General features: G+C 47.3%; 1 protein-coding gene across 2 annotated transcripts in view; it reads right to left on the bottom strand.

The window, feature by feature from the left end:
* Positions 1-4,678: 4,678 nt before the first annotated feature.
* The window catches only part of LOC114603973 (E3 ISG15--protein ligase HERC5-like), a 44,691-nt gene continuing 33,948 nt past the window's right edge, over positions 4,679-15,421 (bottom strand). For both annotated transcript variants that reach the window (XM_028743581.2, XM_077933832.1), the window contains 7 exons: positions 14,485-14,628; positions 12,895-13,061; positions 12,123-12,189; positions 11,308-11,390; positions 9,664-9,847; positions 8,702-8,801; positions 4,679-5,522 (listed from right to left, as the gene is read on the bottom strand). In XM_028743581.2, coding sequence (XP_028599414.2) covers positions 5,308-5,522; positions 8,702-8,801; positions 9,664-9,847; positions 11,308-11,390; positions 12,123-12,189; positions 12,895-13,061; positions 14,485-14,628 — 960 coding nt within the window. In that variant the 3' untranslated portion in view covers positions 4,679-5,307. The remainder of the gene's footprint in view (positions 5,523-8,701; positions 8,802-9,663; positions 9,848-11,307; positions 11,391-12,122; positions 12,190-12,894; positions 13,062-14,484; positions 14,629-15,421) is intronic.

Here is a 15,421-nt window from a genome sequence, read left to right as displayed (position 1 = left end):
TTCATTCATTCATTCATTCATTCATTTGGAGGGGGGAGGATGTGTCTGAACACGAACACACACCGACAAGCATCCTGGTTTTGCTAAGTTGTCAGGGGCATGGCTCAACAGCAGCACATCTGCTTTGAATGCAGGCAGTTCAATCCCTGGCAGGTAGAGCCGGGAGAGGCTCCTGTTTTAGGCAGGGCCTAGACCCTGCTGGTTCATGAGAAAGATACAAGGGGATGATATTCCCTACAGCAGGGGTAGGCAAACTAAGGCCCGGGGCCGGATCTGGCCCAATTGCTTTCTAAATCTGGCCCATGGACGGTCCGGGAATCAGCATGTTTTTACACGAGTAGAATGTGTCCTTTTATTTAAAATTCATCTCTGGGTTATTTGTGGGGCCTGCCTTGTGTTTTTACATGAGTAGAATGTGTGCTTTTATTTAAAATGCATCTCTGGGTTATTTGTGGGGCATAGGAATTCGTTCATTTTTATTTTTTTCAAAATACAGTCATACCTCGGGTTAAAGTAGCTTCAGGTTGAGCATTTTTGGGTTGCGCTCCGCAGCGACCTGGAAGCAATGGAACGTGTTACTTCTGGGTTTTGCCACTCGCACATGTGCAGACACTCAAAATGACGTCGTGCGCATGCGCGAAAGCGGCAAATCGCGACCCACAGATGCGCAGACGTGGGTTGCGTTCGCTTCAGGATGCGAACAGGGCTCTGGAATGGATCCCGTTCGCATCCAGAGGCACCACTGTATAGTGCAGCCCCCCACAAGGTCTGAGGGACAGTGGACCGGCCCCCTGCTGAAAAAGTTTGCTGACCCTTGCCGTATGGCTCATTAGAGGCTCCGAGACCTTTGCAAGTCTCCTTGTATGCTGATAAGGATCAAGACTGTGTTAATCCATGGACGTAGCGGGGAGGGAGGGGGCAGCTGCCCCTGCAAAATAAATAAAAATCAATCAGAAGAACTAACTGAGGTTCTGTCCCCTCAACAAAAGCCTCCCCCCCCCAAATAATAATCCTGGCTACATCCATGTGTCAATCCCCCCAAACTATTGAAAATAAAACAAAACACCTGTTTTACAGGTATATGCCCTGGCAGAGTTTACCAATACGGAACAGAATTTGAGTGAGAAAAGGGAATAAGCCCCATTGAACTTCTGAGTTGCTACGCATATGATAGGATTGCACTGTCAATCAGCTTTTAATGGAACTGTGGAGTGGGCAAGCTCGCATTAACAAAAAGCAAAAATGTGGCCAGTTGTGTCACAGCACAACTGGCTCTCATCCACTGAATACAGCTGACATCAGAGCAGCCACGATGGGTTAAAATAATGGAGAAGTCAGCTCTGTGGAAGCTGAAGTGATATTCGGTATGAGACTGTGGCACCTGGGCTGAAAGGGACAAGAAAAGCGTTGCTTTATGCAAAACAAATCCAAATGCATGCTCAATAAACAGGTTGTCTATAGAGGAGCCTTTGGTATCTGAGCAAGAATTAGCTTGAAATTACTGTTGACTTTTATGCAGCTTTTTTTCTCATTTCCCCCACTTTCTTTTATTGATCTTCAAGCCAGATCGGCACTGCTTGAGTGCTCATAAGCATGCACGGGATAACTTCCTTTCCATTTTGAATCAGACAAAGCACACTGAGGAAAGGAAAATGCTCATAACGTCCCGACATAATGTGGACAGGCTGTCATGAAAGATAAACATTCCATCAGAACACATCAGAGATCCCCGTGTTAACATTCGAGGAACAACCTCAGTCTCATCCTAGTTGCCGACAGCTATAGTCTGGCAGTACTTGAAACCATGTCTGATGATAAGATGCAGAAAACAAGCCAACCCCACCCCCAAAAAAACTAAAGTACATACAGTGGTACCTCAGGTTAAGTACTTAATTCGTTCTGGAGGTCCGTTCTTAACCTGAAACTGTTCTTAACCTGAAGCACCACTTTATCTAATGGGGCCTCCTGCTGCCGCCGCACCGCTGGAGCACGATTTCTGTTCTCATCCTGAAGCAAAGTTCTTAACCTGAAGCACTATTTCTGGGTTAGCGGAGTCTGTAACCTGAAGCGTATGTAACCTGAAGCGTATGTTACCTGAGGTACCACTGTACTGTAAAATGAACGCATGCTAGGACTAAACCAACAGTATTTCAAAACATGTATCAGTAGCAGCTAATTTGCAAAGGGGGTGACCCAGACCTTTAGATGACAAAGAAAAGTCTGAGAGGTGATATGATATTCATCTGAAGGGCTGTCACATGGAGGATGGAGCAAGCTTGTTTTCTCCTGCTCTGGAGGGTAGGACCCAAATCAATGAATTCAAGTGACAAGAAAAGAGATTCTGACGAAGCACTAGGAAGAACTTTCTTAAAGTAAGAGCTGTTTGACAGTGGAGCAGACTCCCTCAGAAGGTGGTGGGCTCTCCTTCAGTGGTGGGTTTCAAACAAGAACTTAGATGGCCATCTTTCAGGGATTCTTTAGCCGTGATTCCTGCATTTCAAGGGGTTGGAGTAGAGGACCCTTGGGAAGGTTTTCCGGAGGACGATGGAATGGAAGAGAAGCTGAACAAAGTGTCTCCCACTGAGTTTGGTGGTGCTCCTTCCTATATAACTGTGCGATCCTAACCATGTCTACTCAGAAGTCCTGTTGAATTCACTGGGGCTTGCTCCCAGCTAAACAGGGCTACGATTGTACAGTCTCTATAAAGCCGCATCCCTGCAGCCCAATACTAGGTATAGATACTTGGAAGTAACACCCACCAGGTTCAGTGGGGCTTGTTCCCAAACATAGGACTGCAGACTTGTTGACAAAAGATACCTACATGGTATGTAGAAACAGGACATTAGTCTCAGGGGCAGGTCATATATAACCACCTAAGATTTCGAACAGAGGGTGGAGACCACTTCTTCTGCTACCCCTAAATGTATCCTTTGTAGACACACACGAAGTTATTCCTTCATTGTGCTGTTCACCAAGGATGCAAAATCTGTGGTTTTCCAGATGTTGTTAGACTACAAATCTAGTTTTCCCTGACAAGTGGCCATCTTGGCTGGGACTGATGGGTGTTGGAGTCCATCACATCAAAGGCAATTTCTTTGGCGGCTCCCCGTCTGCAGAATGCTCTCCCAGAGGCATGCCTGATGCCATAATTACATCTCTTTAGGTGGCAGGTGAAAACATCCCTCTTTACCCCAGGTCTTTGGCCAGTAAATAATATATGGCCTGTTAAAGCTGGGTGGGGGAGCCCTATTATTATGATTATTTTATTATTCTGTTTATTATTCGTATTTTTATTATGCTCCATAAAATGTGTTCTTAATGTTGTACAGCGCCTGGCAAACTTTTGATAAACGGTGGCGTTTACATTGAATAAATAAATAAAATAAAAATTAAACATCTGGAGTGTCACAGGTTCCCAAGCTGTGCGGTATGCCTTTTTCCCAACATACCAGTATGTTTGCTGGAGAAATACCAGGTGACGTAGAAATCACCTATTAAATGCCCTTGCCCTTCTGTTTTCTTAAAACCTGTGCTGCCCCATACCTGAACACAAGATGGTGCATGCTGGCCATGCTCAAGATGACATGGTGATTTCTCAATCAGGTGTTTCCCTCGAATTCCAGCCAAGCCACCAGCCTCACAGAGGCCAGTGTTTCATTCTGCCGCTTGCAAGCAAAGGAAGGCTAAGCCAATGAGTTCATAAAGGCTTGCAGCAGCTGTTGCCGATTTAGTGACCTCATAGTTCTCTGCCTTTGACTCAAGCAACCCGGGGCAGTGTCTGTCTACACCCAGGGTAGCCAACCTGTTGCCCTCACGGTACATCTGGAATTTAACTCTCAGTCCTCTGCACCAGGGTTTCCCAAACTTGGGTCTCCAAGCTGCTTTTGGCCTATAATTCCCATCATCCTTGACCACTGGTCCTGCTAGCTAGAGATGATAGTAGTGTCCAGAACTGGACACAATACAGTGGTACCTTGGTTTACAACCATACTCCGTTCCGGAGGTCCGGTTGTAACCCAAAACAGGTTGTAACCCAAGGCGCACTTTCGCCAATGGGGCCTCCCCCCCAAAATGGGTTGTAATAAAAAAAAATGGGTTGCAATCCAAAAAAAGGGACACACACCCGGGTTTGACGTGGTTGTAATCCAAAACAGTTGTATTCCAAAGCAGTTGTAAACCAAGGTACCACTGTACAGTGGTACCTCAGGTTAAGTATTTAATTCGTTCCGGAGGTCCGTTCTTAAGCTGAAACTGTTCTTAACTTGAAGCACCACTTTAGGTAATGGGGACTCCGGCTGCTGCCGCGCCGCCGGAGCACGATTTCTGTTCTCATCCTGAAGCAAAGTTCTTAACCTGAAGAACTATTTCTGGGTTAGTGGAGTCTGTAACCTGAAGCATATGTAACCTGAAGCGTATGTAACCCGAGGTACCACTGTACTCCAGTCTTCACCAAGTACACATAAGACTAGTCTGCTGAGCCAGACCAATGGCCCACCTAATCCAACATCCTGCTCTCTCAGTGGCCAACCAGATGCCTGAGGGAAACCAGCAAGTGTAAGATGAGCCCAAATGCCCTCTTCCCCTCCTGCAGTTTCCAGCAACTAGGATCTGAAGCAAAGGTAGAGCAAAGCTAATACATTCCATTGCGTTCCAGATAAAAGCAGACTTGGAGTGCATCTTCAACTTGCATGAAAATATAATTTATTTGTAACTTTTTCAAGGATCACAGGGTAGTGAACATGGCCCCCTTCAGCTTTTATCCTCACAACAACCCTGTGAGGTAGGTCAGGAGACAAATAGAGTGACTGGCTCAAGGTCACCCAGTGAGCTAGGTGGAAATGCAACTCGGGTTCTGGTCCATCTCCAATGCCTACCAATTTGTCTCCAAGCCCAATTCAAAGGGTGGGTTCTGACTTCCAAGCCCTTCTGTGGCTGAGGAGCCCAATACTTCTATGACCACCTCTCCCCATACTGGACCCGTCAACTTTTGATGCCCTTCTCTAGATGCTCCCTACAAGAGACGTTCAAAGGGTGACAACAAGGAAACAGGCCATTTATGTGCTGACACCCCACCCCCCCCAAAAAAATTATGGAATGCTCTCCCTGGTGCCAATACATTTTCAACACAGACTTCCATTGGCTGTGGGGAGCGATTCGTAAACTTAATAAAAACTAAACCATACACTCTGCTGGACTGTTTCAGTGACCTGTATCTCTTGTATGGAAAGAGCTGCTTAACCAAATTGTGGGAAACGACAGCAGTTTCGAGGTGGGGTGCAGAGGACAGCGAAATTACACCCAGGCTTTTTAAGAGAGGCCAAATTTTTCATAGTTCTCTAGAGCGATGAGGAGCATATTCTGGAGAACATCCCTGTTGCTGTATCTAGGAAGATGCAAGACTCGGTAGCAAGTGGAGGCCTCAGGGTACCACAGGTCTGGATCTTCTTTTCTCAAATCCGCAATAGTGACTGTGAATCGTTCCATTCCTTGAGCTGGGAAGCAGTCGGTCCCTGTGAGAAAAGCTGGAAGAGATGGTAGAAATTAAACAACACATAGCCAGAACGTATCTTAGCAAATAATGATGATGACCCAACCCTGTGGAAATACAGTGGTACCTTCGGTTAAGAACTTAATTCGTTCTGGAGGTCCATTCTTAACTTGAAACTGTTCTTAACCTGAGGTACCACTTTAGCTAATGGGGCCTCCCGCTGCCACTGCACCGCTGGAGCGCAGTTTCTGTTCTCATCCTGAAGCAAAGTTCTTAACCTGAGGTACTATTTCTGCGTTAGCGGAGCCTGTAACCTGAAGTGTATGTAACCTGAAGCATCTGTAACCCGAGGTACCACTGTATATATAAAAAAAAAATTGAAAATTGTCGAGTGGCACCTTAGAGACCAACTAAGTTTGTTCTTGGTATGAGCTTTTTTGTGCATGCACACTTCTTCAGATACACTCAAACGGAAGTCACCAGACCTTTATATATAGTGAGAGGGTGGGGACAACTTACTGTATTTATACATTGTTCTTGTATTTGAATAAAAACCAATAAAAATTACAGTGGTGCCTCGCAAGACGAAATTAATTCGTTCCGCAAGTCTCTTCGTCTTGCGGTTTTTTCGTCTTGCGATGCACGGTTTCCCATAGGAATGCATTGAAAATCAATTAATGCGTTCCTAGGGAAACCGCCTTCAGACCAGGTCCGGGGACAGTCTGTCCCCGGACCTCTTCTGAAGGCTGGGGGGGGGGGACAAGGGCTTTTCTTCCCACCCCCAGCATTTTAAAAAACCCTGGGACAGCGGAGGACTTCTCCGCTGTCCGCGGTGATCTTAAAATGCTGGCGGGTGGCATTTTAAAATTGCCCCGGACAGCGGAGGACTTCTCCGCTGTCGGGGCGATTTAAAAGCCCCTGGGAAGGCAGGCAGGGGGGACAAAGACTTTCGCCCCCTGCCCGCCTTCAGAAGGTGTTCCCGCCCCCCGCCCCGCTTCGGAACAGCGTTCCGAAGTGGGGCGGCTGGGGCAGGTCTTCCCGCCCCCCCTCCCCGCTTCGGAACAGCGTTCCGAAGTGGGGCGGCTGGGGCAGGTCTTCCCGCCCCCCCTCCCCGCTTCGGAACAGCGTTCCGAAGTGGGGCGGCTGGGGCAGGTGATCCCGCCCCCCCTCCCCGCTTCGGAACAGCGTTCCGAAGTGGGGCGGCTGGGGCAGGTCTTCCCGCCCCCCCTCCCCGCTTCGGAACAGCGTTCCGAAGTGGGGCGGCTGGGGCAGGTGATCCCGCCCCCCCTCCCCGCTTCGGAACAGCGTTCCGAAGTGGGGCGGCTGGGGCAGGTCTTCCCGCCCCCCCTCCCCGCTTCGGAACAGCGTTCCGAAGTGGGGCGGCTGGGGCAGGTCTTCCCGCCCCCCCTCCCCGCTTCGGAACAGCGTTCCGAAGTGGGGCGGCTGGGGCAGGTCTTCCCGCCCCCCCTCCCCGCTTCGGAACAGCGTTCCGAAGTGGGGCGGCTGGGGCAGGTCTTCCCGCCCCCCCTCCCCGCTTCGGAACAGCGTTCCGAAGTGGGGCGGCTGGGGCAGGTGTCCCCGCCCCCCCTCCCCGCTTCGGAACAGCGTTCCGAAGTGGGGCGGCTGGGGCAGGTGATCCCGCCCCCCCTCCCCGCTTCGGAACAGCGTTCCGAAGTGGGGCGGCTGGGGCAGGTGATCCCGCCCCCCCTCCCCGCTTCGGGGAACAGCGTTTTAAAATGCTGGGGGTCGGGAGCGAAGCGCTGCCGACCCCAGCATTTTAAAATCTCCCCGTGTCCCGGGGAGATTTAAAAATGCTGGGGGTCGGCAGCGCTTCGCTCCCGACCCCCAGCATTTTAAAACCTTCCCGGGACACGGGGAGATTTTAAAATGCTGGGGGTCGGCAGCGCTTCCCTCCCGACCCCCAGCATTTTAAAATCTCCTCGGGACAGAGACTTCTCTGCTGTCCCTTGGAGATTTTAAAATGCTGGGGTCGGCAGCGAACGCTTCGCTCCCGACCCCCAGCATTTTAAAACCTCCCCTGGACACGGGGAGATTTTAAAATGCTGGGGGTCGGCAGCGCTTCCCTCCCGACCCCCAGCATTTTAAAATCTCCTCGGGACAGAGACTTCTCTGCTGTCCCTTGGAGATTTTAAAATGCTGGGGTCGGCAGCGAACGCTTCGCTCCCGACCCCCAGCATTTTAAAACCTCCCCTGGACACGGGGAGATTTTAAAATGCTGGGGGTCGGCAGCGCTTCCCTCCCGACCCCCAGCATTTTAAAATCTCCTCGGGACAGAGACTTCTCTGCTGTCCCTTGGAGATTTTAAAATGCTGGGGGTCGGCAGCGAACGCTTCGCTCCCGCCCGCCAGCATTTTAAGATCACCCGGGGCAGGCGGGGGGAAGGCAGGCGGGGGGGGGGGGAGCAAAGACTTTTGCCCCCCGCCGGCCTTCAGAAGAGGTCCTCTTCTGAAGGCCGGCTGTGGGCGAAAGTCTTTGCTCCCGACCGCCAGCATTTCCCTATGGGCTTTCGTCTTGCGATGCAAGCCCATAGGGAAATTCGTCTTGCGAAGCGCCTCCAAAACAGAAAACCCTTTCGTCTTGCGGGTTTTCCGTCTTGCGAGGCATTCGTCTTGCGGGGTACCACTGTATTTGGATTTTTTTTAAAAAATGAAGTGTATACAGATAACCCCCCCATTTAGGCACGTTCAATATGTGCATGACTGCACACACATGCATCGTGCCGAACCTGAAAGTGACCCCAAAAGTCACAAAAAAAGGGGTAGAATGAGGGCAGAACCGGGCATTTTCAGGCTTTTTCAAGGATGTTTCAAATACAGTATACGTGATTTCAGAGACACACGCTGTGCCTCAGAATGTAACCTCCACGTAATTAAGGAGTTGCTTGTATTTGATTCTGACCAAACTAAGCCTTCTAGTGCAAAATATACAACAGAAGACTTAGTTTGGACAGAATCGAGTACACACTTCCAGAGTTAATGCTAAACACATTATTACATCTGGCAAATAAGCCACCACAGCCACTAATGGGCCGCGAAAAATTGTGTCCCATGCTTTTTTTTTAGACCCATGTACTATATGAAACCAAATCTGGCGCAGTACTTGCCAGATGTGAAATATATTGGCATCATTTTCTCCTATTCTAATATCAAACAAATGATTCATTTTGACTTTTTAAAAGAAATACGTTATTACAGAGGAAATTCTTCTTCTTTTCTTCAGGAAGAGCATGAAACACAGCCCAAAAATCCTTAATTGTTTCATCCGACCTTTCATAACCATGGTACTTCGCATTCTGTCATAGGAAATAAAAATAGCCCTGCTGTTAATCCTTCAGTATCTCTTTACATAAATCAACATTCGTTGCCCAACATAATTCCGTGAGATATTTCAGTCCCCCTTATGACTTTGTGCAGGGAATCTGAGGGCTGCTCCACACATTCCCTTTATTTTGCCTTTTTTAAATATTTAGCTACTTTATATATTTCTTCATATTTCACCCGAAATCTCTTAAGCTGTTACTAAATCCCAAATGAATTGATATAAAAAATACAATACAATATAATACAAATACTACATTCACAATTGGACAAAACTACTACAACTACTGGGACGCGGGTGGCGCTGTGGGTAAAACCTCAGCGCCTAGGACTTGCCGATCGCATGGTCGGCGGTTCGAATCCCCGCAGCGGGGTGCGCTCCCGTCGCTCGGTCCCAGCGCCTGCCAACCTGGCAGTTCGAAAGCACCCCCGGGTGCAAGTAGATAAATAGGGACCGCTTTATAGCGGGAAGGTAAACGGCGTTCCATGTGCTGCGCTGGCTCGCCAGATGCAGCTTGTCACGCTGGCCACGTGACCCGGAAGTGTCTTCGGACAGCGCTGGCCCCCGGCCTATAGAGTGAGATGAGCGCACAACCCTAGAGTCTGGCAAGACAGGCCCGTACGGGCAGGGGTACCTTTACCTTTACTACTACAACTACTAAGAATAAGAAATCCCACAATTTCAGTAAAATAATTAATACCTCTAAACAATGTACATAAGTAAAATTATGCAGAACCACAAAAACAAATCATAACAGTGTCAGGGTATCCCCACCCCTTTCCTTTGGCATATTTCACCCAGTAGTCAATTGAGCCCTGGGTAAATTTATGTTTTACCTTTTCTAGCTGTTCCCAGTCGTATTCTGTATGTCCAAGGAGAACAACACGGAGCTCAGCAGGAAGAAATATTTTCCAAATTTCATGTGGGCAGCCTGTTTTAAATCCACGCACGAAGTCCCCAAACTGCTTTTCTACTGAAGTACTGAACATGTAGTTCACGTAAGCATCAACGTATTCTTTCCTGGAAACAGATTAACACGGTTCATTTATTTACTATATTTATAGCCTGATTTTCTGTGAAGGACCCAAAGTGGTCCATACATACAAATGTAAAAGTATCAAAATAAACTCTCACCAGTTCATGAAACAGATAAGCAATGTAACTTGAGTTCTTAACTTTTGAAGAGAGTATATTTAGGGAGTCTGCAGAAAGCAACTGTGCCCATACTATCTGGTGAGATCAGCTCTCGGCTCAAACCTAAGCATGTCTACTCAGAACTAAGTCCCACTGAATTCAATGGTGCCAACCTCAGATAAGCTGGCACAGAACAGCAGCCGAAGAGACTGAGCTGGGAATTGGAAAGTCCCTTGTTTGAACTGTGCCTTTACTGTTAAATTACTGGGTGTCTTCGGGGAAACCACCCTCTCAGCTTCCCATAAATCAGAGGAGATAATACTGACCAGAGTTTAGAGGGTTGTTGCCAAGAATACAGAAGGCAATTTATGTGAGTTGGGGTAGGCATCTGAAAAAATTATATACGGTAACTGCTAAATATTATTATTGCTACAACCATGTCACCTGTTTGTTGGAATGTCAGATGGGGGCATTCCAGGTCTCCATGCCCCCTTCCCCTAAAAACGTGTGTGAAGTTTGAAAGTCTTGAAAAGTTTCCATCTAAGATTTGCTCATGGCTTCCTCAGCCTTTTCTCCTCCAGCAGCCATCCTGGAGCCAGTGAAACCATGGACAATTTGTAACAGTGGGTTACGATAAGCATGCATGAGTATCACCCATATGGTCCAACATCCATGATTATTATGTTTTTCCATATGTATGGCCCTAGGACCTTGACCTATGCTTTTTCCCTTCTGGCAAAGGTACCAGGTACCATCTCTGGAGCTTTTCAAGCTCAAAGGGGTCACAGAGGATAGCAAAATCTCACAACAGCATTACCTAGCATCTTTAGCAGAAAGGTGATTTAAACCCCAGGACTAAACGTGGTTGCTTTCCCCCCTCGCCCAACCGAAGATCTGAGTTAGCCACTGACTTTGCTGAAACAAAGCTTTGACCCCTGAAAGGTATCTAAGAGCATTTATGTTATTGTTTTGGCATCGACAAATGTCTGGTTTCCAGTTACAGGGGAGCATTGGTGAAAAGAGGGGTGCTTAACCAGTCCCGAGCTTGCCAATTCTCTTCTGCAAACCCCCCAAGACAGCTGGCAGCCAGTCTCACTAGTGATTTTGGAGGGGTGGAAGGAAACATTCCAGCAGGAGCATTTTCAGGGTGGGGAATCAATGAAGAAGGGAAGGGTTGAGCAACACACACACACACACAGATTCTGGCCACCTCCAGATAACCCTCCATTAGCATTATAAAGGAAATACAGGACTGAGAACCCAGAGCTTTCATTGCAACAATGAAATATAACCAAATATAACTGATTAAAAACAGGGTGGGGTGGAGAGGACTTAACAAATCTTGCCTGTTGCACTTGGTAACCGGAACGTTCGCACCATTTTCTTTTAATTCAACGTCAACTATGGATCCATCACGTTCTTCTGTTATCTAAAAAGGGATGCAACAAACAAACACGTGTCGTTAAGCCATTCCGTTCTTTTATTTTGAAAGCTGGATGCTGTGTAAAGGCATGTAAGCAGTTTGTAGGACTGCCTTCTCCTGCACTGGGTTGCCTGGGAATGAAGGTCACCTTCTGAGAGGGGGCAAATGAAAGGAGGGCTTTGTTTGTGGTGGCACCCTCATTCTGGAATTCTATGCCCAAGCATAACCATTGTTATTGTCTTTTAGGCAGAAGATGTGGCAACATGCAACCCTTGGGCTAATCTCGTAAAGGGAAAGGGGGTGACAAGAGATAGAAATGGGGGTAGAAGAAATAGAGAAAATGGGGTAGCCATCCAACTTTTGGCTCAGGTACAGCCCCCAATAAATCACGACACTCAATAGCAAAACGCTCCTTCACCCCACATTAGACTCCCAATGTTCTAGTGATCTGAGCTTTTAATTGACACCCGCAACCTTTATCCTGGAAACTTGGGTTTCATAAAAAGTGTTCTATTGTTCTGTTTTAGTACCGTTAGATTACAGGTATTTTTACTGTTATGATTTGTAACGTTTATTGCATGGTTTGTATGTTTCAGAGCGGGAAAGTAGGGTTGATTTTGTTGTTGTTGTTAATGGATGAAAAAACTTTCCGTTCAGCCACAAAAAAGGAAATGTGCTTGCTCGCATGTGCATGGGAGAAACATAGGGAGGGATTGTTAGATTATCAACATCTCTTACTGTGAAATCCAACATCATGTTTTCAATGACATCTTCAAAATCTTCATCCAAGACTGCCTGAAGATTACTAATGGGTAAAAGAGAAAAGGGGAAATAGAATGGTTCCAATCCTAAATGTATTTGCTGACATATACTCCGACTGATTTGAAGGGAATTTTTAGCACAGTCCTAACCATGCCGCCTCAAACGTCCTACTGAATTTACCCTCCAAAGGAAATGGGGTTCGGATTGCAGCCCTCCAAATAAGCGAGTTTAAAACTGTAGTTGTAGTCTATGCCCCACTATGCAAAAAGGATTTCAACATACAGTCATACCTCGGGATAAATACGCTTCAGGTTGAGCACGTTCAGGTTGTGCTCTGTGGCGACCCAGAAGTAACGGAGCGCGTTACTTCAGGGTTTCGCCGCTCGCGCATGCGCAGTCAAAATGACATCATGCGCAAGTGTGGAAGCGACTAAACGTGACCCGCGAACGTGCTGTTGCATCTTACGTTATATTCAGGATGCGAACGGGGCTCCAGAATGGATGTCGTTCGCATCCCGAGGTACCACTGTATAAGGTCTATCTAACCCAAGAGTGATTAACCCGTGTACCTCCTGATGCGAATGGTCAGTCCTGGCCACTGGTCATACTGGCTGGGCTGGAGTCCAACTACCTCTGAAGAAACACAGGTTAGTCACCCCTGGAGTAAACCGTGCAATTCTGGTAATGAAACAAGGAAGGGTACTTCTTCACAATGCAATTTCACATGGACATGCAGAATATTCCATACCTTCCTACCACAGGAGAGAGCTCTTTTAAATCTTCCAGAGTTGGCTGAATGTTTGCCATCTTCTTGAACAGAGCAAGGGGGAAAGGGAAAGCAGCTATCTTCATATTATAGAGAGCTATCCCAAACAGCTTCCCGATTAGAAAATATATGTCTTCCTGCGCTGGTACCTAATTTGAAAAAAAATATATATGTGCAGATATTGGAAAATGCAGATTAGGTCAGAGATGTAGAACCTATATCCCCCCCTCCCCGATGGTGTGGGGGCTCCAAATGCCATCAGCCCCATCTAACATGGCCAATGGTTGAGGCTGATGAGACTTGACTTGCACCCCTAGAACTAGATGCCACTGAGAAGTAGCTATGGAAGCAGCTGGGCTCATAATATCATGCCTAGTCTGGATTTGTGCGCAACACTGGTGCTCTGAAATCTGGATCCTGTGCAGACACAATCCCTTCGCATATGCCCTCATTTGACAATGACATATGGTAATACAGGCTAGGTCATGAGTAGGCAAACTAGGAGCCGGAGGCAGAATCCGGCCTAATCGCCTTCTAAATCCGGCCCGCGAATGGTCCAGGAATCAGCATGTTTTTACATGAGTGGAATGTGTCCTTTTATTTAACATGCATCTCTGGGTTATTTTTGGGTGCTGCCTGGTGTTTTTACATGAGTAGAATGTGTGATTTTATTTAAATTGCATCTCTGGGTTATTTGTGGGGCATAGGAATTCGTTCATCCCCCCCCCCCAAAAAAATATAGTCCTTCCATCCCCCCAAAGTTCTGAGGGACAGTGGACTGGCCCCCTGCTGAAAAAGTTTGCTGGCCCCTGGGCTAGGTGATAAACTGCAGTTCAGAACAGAAAAGAAAAATAGACTTAGGAAGCCAATTGCAGTATAAGAGAAGCATTATTCTTTCCGCCATGTGATGGCCTGAAAAGTGGTAGCAAATTCAAGAGGGATACATCTCTCAAGGGACGCGGGTGGAGCTGTGGGTTAAACCACAGAGCCTAGGACTTGCCGATCAGGAGGTCGGCGGTTCGAATCCCTGTGACGGGGTGAGCTCCTGTTGCTTGGTCCCTGCTCCTGCCAACCTAGCAGTTCGAAAGCACATCAAAGTGCAAGTAGATAAATAGGTATCACTCCAGCGAGAAGGTAGACGGCGTTTCTGTGCGCTGCTCTGGTTTGCCCGAAGTGGCTTAGTCATGCTGGCCACATGACCCGGAAGCTGTACACCGGCTTCCTCGGCCAATAAAGTGAGATGAGCGCGCAAGCCCAGAGTTGGTCACGAATGGACCTAATGGTCAGGGGTCCGTTTACCTTTACCTCTCTCAAAGGCTATTATCTATCTTAGCTAAATGGAAGCTCCGCTGACAGGGGCAGTATATCTGTAAGTACCAGATGTAGGAACAAAAAACAAGGAATGGCTATTGCCTTCAAGCCCTACTCATGAGGCCCCAGAGGCATCTGCATAGCCGTTGTTGGAAACACAGTTCTGGAACCGATGGGCCTTGAGATCTGATCCTGCAGAAAAACTCTACACTGGGCACGCAACATAAATTAAGCACATCATGGAAATGCAACCATACATACCTTGTGGGAGAACCAAATCAGATGTGATTCTTCGAAGTGCCTGAATATCTGTTCTTCTGGAGCACAAAGGTCCCTACTGATGATGGTGAAGAACTCCTGGGATGGCCCACCATCATCAATCCCTGGTTCATCTACAAAACGTACCTGGAGGGGGGCATAGCCAGAAAATTATTTATATGCAATTTGTAGGAGTGGTTCTCTGACAAAGACTGAATGAGGGCAGTGTTTCTTTGTTGAATTCAAGTAGCACTAACAGCTTTATGTGGTCCATCACAATTAGATCCTCTTTTATTTATTGTCTTACACTCACACATATACCTCTCAAGGCAATGTACAAGATGCAATAAGCTAGTAAAAAAAACCCCCCACTAAAAACACAGAAAACAGCATTTTTAAAAAAATACATTGCATCTTGTACCATTGCAGAATCCCATTCATCCATCTGTGAAAGCTCACCAATTTCTTCTTCCAACTCTACAATTCTGGGAAGTGCAGAAAGTGGGCACCTGTTGTATCTCAGGGCAGAAACACTGGAAGCCTGGCCTACTGAAAGCTTTGGAATTGCAAGAGAAGCTCCCCCACAGAGCTGCACAGAGTGTCTTGCAGAGTAACCAAACTTTGAGGTGACCAATGCATGGACAATGGTGGTCCAGCTTTCTCAATCCAGGAATGGCTGCAGCAATCTTAGCAAAATAACTTGGTAAAAAAACTTTTTTACCAATTAGCTGCACCTCCTGTGACAGAGTGGGATGCAGGACTACTGCACAGAAGTAAAACTGTGTCTGAATTGTCGCGACTCCCCTTAAGCCAGCTGAAATCGGAAGAGGCTTGATTGATTTCAGGGATGCGGAAAGAGTGGCTCCAAAAATTCCCATAATCCAAACCAATGACCTTGCAAGCTATGGCTGATGTGAATTGGGATCCAACCACATCTGGA

The sequence above is a fragment of the Podarcis muralis genome, chromosome 9 (genome assembly GCF_964188315.1).
Source record: "Podarcis muralis chromosome 9, rPodMur119.hap1.1, whole genome shotgun sequence".
Classification (NCBI taxonomy): Eukaryota; Metazoa; Chordata; class Lepidosauria; order Squamata; family Lacertidae; genus Podarcis; species Podarcis muralis.
The sequence above is the reverse complement of the archived record's forward strand: the minus strand, read 5'-3'. Positions and strand labels throughout refer to the sequence as shown.